Consider the following 6,979-nt stretch of genomic DNA (forward strand, 5'->3'; position numbering starts at 1 on the left):
CACTAGTGTACCGTGCGTCTAAATTTCATCATGATTTAATTTCGTATATTGAAAAAACATTGTTGGTGAAGCAATTATGTTGCTAGTAGTGTGTGCTCTCATTATTAAGGGTATTTAAATTTCAATTTACAAAAAAAGCCATAGAAAGTTGAAAAATCTGCTAAATCACTGTTTTCCATCCAAATCGTCATTGGAGGTTCAACTGTATTTACCAACCAAATACAGTGGGATTCCGTTTTTGGCATGCTCCGTTTTTGGCATGCTCCATTTTTGGCATCCCCCGATTTTGGCAACAAAATGGATCCGTTTTTGGCAACATTTTTGAAAACCATTAAAATATGTAAACTTTTGTAAATATCTGTTTGTTATTTGTGTTGTTCATTTGAAAAGCAAGTCAGCTTCACGCTTATCGCATTCCAGAGCTCAATTTTCGTTGATATTCCCCCAAATTGCACCAACTGATACCGTACGCACTTATTTACTTCTAAAAGGCCGCGTGTTTGCAATGTTTCATAAAATCATTAATCTCTACGAGTATTTCAACTAGAGTTCCAATTTATTTTCTCAGGCATTAACGCTGTATGATCAGCCCACTTGAGTATGGCGGTAGGTGATACACATTCTTCTTCGAATTTGGAAAAGCTCTTTTGAACAAAGCATAAGCATCGACGCAAGAGCAACAAAAAGACTATGAGTTTCTATCATAAATTTCGTCCCGCCTCTTCAGCTCACTGTTCCTTTAATTATGGAATTACATGCATAGCGTTTGTAAAAGCAGCCATAACAACAGAAGCAAGCCAAGCAAAAAGTCGGGTCTCCTCGCTTTTTGTAGAATTTATTTGAAAATACCTAGATAATACGCTATTTCATTACCATGACACATGCAAACACAGTCGAAACTACACTTTATTTTCAATAAGGTAATTAAAGCGTGCGATGAATACGATAGAGACTCTGTATAATGTTAGATATTTGAAAAAACGATCAAATGTTGCTCAGGCTGGAGTATAATGCGTGCTATATCAAGATTTTAATAAGGCATGCGGGCTACATGGATCAAAATGTTCTTATTGCTATATTGGTGATCCTTAGCTAGGTCTAGGAGTTTTCTAACTGTATTCTGGAGAATAATTATGAGATAATTCTAGTAAGCTTCTGGGAATTTTCAGGGAATCTTGAAAATCATGAGCGATATCTAGGTATTCATATCGGACATTAAAGGGTTTTTTGCGGAATCCTTAAGAAATATAATTAGTTGCTTGAAAGTTGTGCAAAATCTGTCGTTTCCTTGTAAATTCCTAAGGTCTCTGACGTCCTGTAAGTTTCTAGCGGAATGTTGTAATTTTCTAGTTGTATTCTGAACATTTCTAGCAAAATCTTTAGGATTCTAGCGAGCTACTTTGGATTGTTAGCGGATTTCTGTGGATTTTTAACGGACACCTGAAGATTCTTATCGGGCTGTAAGGGTTTCATAGCGGGACCCTGAGAATATCTGTTGGATTCATATGGTTAGTTTATAATATGCAAGCTCAACATATGAAACTAATTTAAAATTTAAGTGATGAGAAGCTTATTTATGTATTCTATGGAATTGTAGGCCACAGTTAAAGATGTTAAAAATACCATACTATGCAAAGAACATATTTTTGAAGAGCCATTTTCAATTGATCGAATATTCTCAAATTTAGCAGCAGAAGCGATAACCATTAGACCACCAATCCCGTCATTGTTAAATTTGACGCTTGCACTTGAAAGACAAACTTTTATGTTATGTCATTTTGGTTTTGTAACACCCAGAATTCTTTTGTTAATACGTTCCTAATGAAAAGTATTGTATTTCTGAAGAATACAACTATTTTATGAAATTGTCCAGTTCTTGAATTAAGGTCACTTATGCGATTATTGTTTCTACAGGACTTTTGTAAACAAATAGTATGCATAAATCATATAAAACATCATTGAAGATACTTCAGCCATCAAAAGTGTACGGAGCGTCTGTCACTATTAACATGACAGATCTATAAATTTATAGTATAGCCCTCTCCTATGGAAATCTTTTTTGAAATGGACCATTTGGAAGTCTGGCCATCATTTGGATCCATAATTATGATGTGATGACGTCCAAATAATATTCCTGAAATTGAAAAAAATGGGTTCCGATTTTGGAATGGTTCCGTTTTTGGCAACTGAAAATTTCGATTTTGTTGCCAAAAACGGAATCCCACTGTACCAAATATGAAGCAGTTAAATCATGACATAATAGTAAATTTAACATAGCCCAAAAATGTTGTGCCTTTACATTAATGCACCATACATTTTAAAAAAGAGTCCATTCACCATGCATTTGTGTTTCGACTGAAACACAATAACAATTTTATTTTAAATATAATCTCAAGGCTCATACGGTGAAATACATGTAACTAGTAGTATCTACAGTGAAAACAAATTAACAAACCACTTCTTAATTGTTAAACAGTAATCCATTAAAATATTATTAATTGATAAAAATCTTCCAAATACTGTATAAAATATCATTGCATATAAATAAACTGTAAGTTTAAAGATGTTTAAAGTATTTGTATTGAAATCCTACATTTTCTGTAAGAAAGTCAAACCTGTTCTGTATATGCAACGATATTATTCGATTTTTGTAGATGCATTAGATGCGTAAATGCTAGTTTGCTACTGACAAGAAAAGGAATCGCCTATCTCGATGCGTGGAAAATTTCTTCCCAGAAATTCAGTTGAATTGGTTAAATTGGTTGGTTGAGAAACCCCGCCAGGTACCGTTTTGATTCATATTACGGACACTTAAGGCCTCAGTGAAGAATAACCCAGCTTGGACCATACAAAATAAATCATTCTGTATGATTTATTAGCGTTATCGAGCGTCGGAAGCCCTTAACTTTCGGATGGTGGGTAAAGAATACGCGTCCGCAAATTGAATAATTTTAAATAAATCAAAACGTGTGGCTTTTTCATGATTCTTGTTCCGGACGCTCCCTCACTTTTGCCTCATATTCCGGACTGATTCGAATTACGGACAGCTCATGATAATCATTAATGGAACAATCAAATCATCAATTGAAATCGTTCAACCACTTAAGAGACGTCTAAGGTAGTTGGGCATTATAAGTTTGCAATGATATTTATGGAAAAAACCTAATAAAACGAGCCTCGAAAATGAGAACTTTTGGACGGCGAAAATTGAAACATTTCGTGTGAAATGTTTCCCATACAAACGAGAGTGTTCGGAATTTGAAGCTGTTCGTAATATAAATCAAAACGGTATCAACATTTTAACATGAGCGCGCAAACGCTACCGTTACCATGCACACCACTGCACCAAACAGTTATCGCGGCTTGAATAACAGAGGGGTAAAAATCCGACTAGCATATTGAACTCATAATGGTAAGACAAAATTGTAATTATTAAAGGACATTTGTTAGAACTTTTTCACCAATTCCAGATCCTGTCCCGCACCAAATCGGAATCAGCCAAGGGAAATCGTAACTCGGCTGGTTCCAGCAGCTCCAAAGCGGCTGTGATTCCCACGTTCGAGGAGTTCCTTCTCCGCAGAGACTATGTGGGGGCCAAAACTGTACTGCAGGTGGGACGATTTGCAAGCACCAATTAATACAAATAATGCTAAACCGGTTTGCAAATCTCTTTCAGTGTTCGAAGGACTACGACGAGGTGTCGGATTTGCTCAAGGAGCTGTGGGTGGCATTCTGCAACTTTCACATCGGCGACTACAAAGAAGCCCTGCAGCAGTATGAGAAAATTTACGCGGACGATGGGACGCAAAAGGAGGTGGCACTGAATGTGTGCGTCTGTATGTTCTATTTGGGGATGTATGAGGAGTCGCAGAAACTGGTGGAAGAGCTACCGGAGAATCCTTTGAAGATAAGATTGTTGTTCCATTTGGCGCATAAACTGAGCGAGGAGGATCGATTGATGGAACTGCACGGGTCTTTGAGAGATGTCGTTGAAGATCAGTTGAGTTTGGCCGGGATGCATTACTTGAGATCACATTATCAGGAAGCGATCGATATCTATAAGCGCGTTTTGCTGGATAACAAGGATCTGCTAGCGCTGAACGTTTATATTGCCATTTGCTACTACAAGTTAGATTACTACGACATATCGCAGGAAGTTCTGGATTTGTACTTGAACCAACATCCGGATAGTACGATAGCAATCAACTTGAAGGCATGCAATAGATTCCGTTTGTTCAATGGACGAGCAGCTGAACAGGAAATCAAGAACATTGTCGACAATGGAACGTTCGGTGCTGATCTGATCAAGCATAACTTGGTGGTGTTCCGAAATGGAGAAGGCGCTCTCCAAGTATTGCCTCAACTGATCGACATCGTGCCGGAAGCTCGTCTGAATTTGGCAATCCATCATCTTCGTCGTGGTGAGATCCAAGAGGCACATCATCTCATGAAAGAAGTTCAACCCACAGTGCCTCAGGAATACATCCTTAAGGGAGTAGTACATGCCGCACTAGGACAGGAAACTGGATCAAAAGAACATCTGAAAAACGCCCAACAATGTCTCCATCTCGTGGGAGGATCAGCTTCGGAATGTGACACCATCCCCGGTCGGCAGAGCATGGCTTCGGCCTTCTTCCTCTACGGCCAGTTCGAGGAAGTTCTCGTATATCTCAACTCGATTCGCAGCTACTTCGTCAACGACGACGTTTTCAACTACAACTACGCCCAAGCGAAAGCCGCTACCGGTTATTACAAGGAAGCCGAAGAGCTCCTGCTTCAAATCCACGACATAACCATCAAAACTGACCACACCTATGCCATGGTGCTGGCCAAATGCCACGTCCACTCCGGACACGCCGACCAAGCGTGGAACATATTCCTAACGAAGGACTCCACTCCGGAAGCATTCTCCCTTCTTCAGCTCATCGCCAACGACAGCTACAGGGTGGGCGAATTTTGGGTGGCAGCCAAAGCGTTCGATACCCTTGAAAAGTTGGATCCCAACCCGGAATACTGGGAAGGCAAACGGGGTGCCTGTGCCGGGGCAATTCAGGCGATTCTGGCTAAACGGTCCAGTGGAGCTCCTCCGGGAGGCGTTGCCGAGGTGATTGCTCTACTAAGAGACTCGACCAACACCCAGGCGGAAAGCATGCTTCGAACGATTCGACGGTTCGCCAGCAGCATCAAGTAGAAAAAAATAACACGTTGGAAGGGGATTAATGAGTAAAAGTTTGAATATTGATAAAGTTTGCCTTGAATTGTGTTTTCGCTCGATAAGTGTATATTCAATAAATGCTGTCAGCAAGTGTGCTGCCGAACAAGTTTTTTATGGTGTTTGACTAGTGAAGCCAATTTATTGATCCCCTGAGATGGGAAGCTTTTACGCAGATTGCACGATTGCAGTTCTGGGTCGAAGTTCCAATTAACCTGAAGTGAACTGCTCGGTGCGGCTGATTCGACGATGCTCAATTGTTGTACATTATAATTAAATGTAAATTTATGGTTGTCGTACGGATTCTCTTCCTTCCGAACCGTTTGCTGACCGCCAATTAACACCAGATTAAATTGAAGCCAATGAAAAGTGCGGTTTTACGTGGAAGCACAGACACTTTGGTACTGAGAAAAGCGTTATTAGAGATTTACAATGGAGAATGGTGTTCTGGTTGTTTACATCAAATTAGTGAATCAGGGTTCTGAATATTCGTATCAATGATGCGAAATCTACTATTTTTCGCACGTAAGGAGAATGCTTTTTTCGCTTCCTCACGTGAACATCTTTTATCGCTCACACTAATTTTCCCTGGAGCTACGATGGAGGATAACCGAAAATAACTCCACTCTGGGGATAATTTATTTTTCACTCAATCATATTTTCGCTCACCAACTGCTCTGCCCATAAGTGCATAACAGTCACATTCGACATTTTTGACAAATTGGAGTCATCAAAATAAATACTTTCGACCAACTTACTGAAATTTGTGAGATTGTTCTAGAAAATTCGGAAAAAATACCAAGATGTTTTGTCACATTGGTTATTGTAACCACATAACAGTCACATTGAGATTATAAATGAGCCTCGTAATGTAATAGCAATGAAATTTCTATCGGAATTATTTTCTGACTATTCACCGAGTATGCGATATGAGTTGCACAAAATATCAGCCTCAAATAAGCACTTTTGAGTTCCTGATAATTTTAAGAAATTTTAGTTTCCTCCCATACTGCCGTAAAATGCACACTTGGTATTCCATTTACTCAATGCCTACTTTTGTCGAATGTTACAAATATGCAGTGCTCCAGAGAATTATCACTAAGGGAAGTGGTGGTAAAATGAACACCTTGCCTTTTATCGAGAAAAAACAAAATTCGATAAATTTTTATCACGCACGGACGATTTATAGCGTAAATCAGAGTGTTCGAGTTGATACGTAGGTCAATTGAAGTGAAAATATCAACGAAAACGAAAATTTAAGAAAACCACGTTTGAAAATTAGAGCTGACGTAACTTTTAGCACGGAAGACTTGAGGTTTTTCAGTGAGGTGAATATCGTTATGATATGAGGACAAATCTGATACCTTTAGAATTCTCTTTGAATGGGTTACAATCATTAATGGATATATTTTCGGTAAGGCAATAATATTTTTCAGAAATATTTGTTTTGCTCACACTTTTTGCATGATGTTCATTTTACCACCAACAGCTGTTCATTTTACCCACATAGTGCAGGTAAAATGATCATTTACATCGTGTTTTGCTAGCGACAAAATATATGTGAAAATTCAGCTATTTTAGTCTGAATTCGTGTTGCTGCTATAGATAACATCCCTGTTTTTTGATGTTGTGGGATAGAACTATACATATTCCTCGTTTTTCTATCAGAAACAAGATGATTTCCTTAAGGTGTTCACTTTACCACCCCTTCCCGTATGTGGATATATAAAAACTAGTGCCGGCGACGGGATTCGAACCTTGCTATAA

General features: G+C 38.7%; 1 protein-coding gene across 1 annotated transcript; it reads left to right on the forward strand.

Moving 5' to 3' along the window:
- The first annotated feature begins 3,301 nt into the window (after window positions 1-3,301).
- LOC5577457 (intraflagellar transport protein 56) lies at window positions 3,302-5,322 on the forward strand. Its single transcript, XM_001663333.2, has 3 exons — window positions 3,302-3,412; window positions 3,471-3,611; window positions 3,677-5,322. The coding sequence occupies exons 1-3, from the start codon at window positions 3,410-3,412 to the stop codon at window positions 5,189-5,191; spliced, it is 1,659 nt and encodes a 552-aa protein (XP_001663383.1). The 5' UTR covers window positions 3,302-3,409; the 3' UTR covers window positions 5,192-5,322.
- The last annotated feature ends 1,657 nt before the right edge of the window (window positions 5,323-6,979 follow it).

This window comes from Aedes aegypti, chromosome 3, assembly GCF_002204515.2.
Source record: "Aedes aegypti strain LVP_AGWG chromosome 3, AaegL5.0 Primary Assembly, whole genome shotgun sequence".
Classification (NCBI taxonomy): Eukaryota; Metazoa; Arthropoda; class Insecta; order Diptera; family Culicidae; genus Aedes; species Aedes aegypti.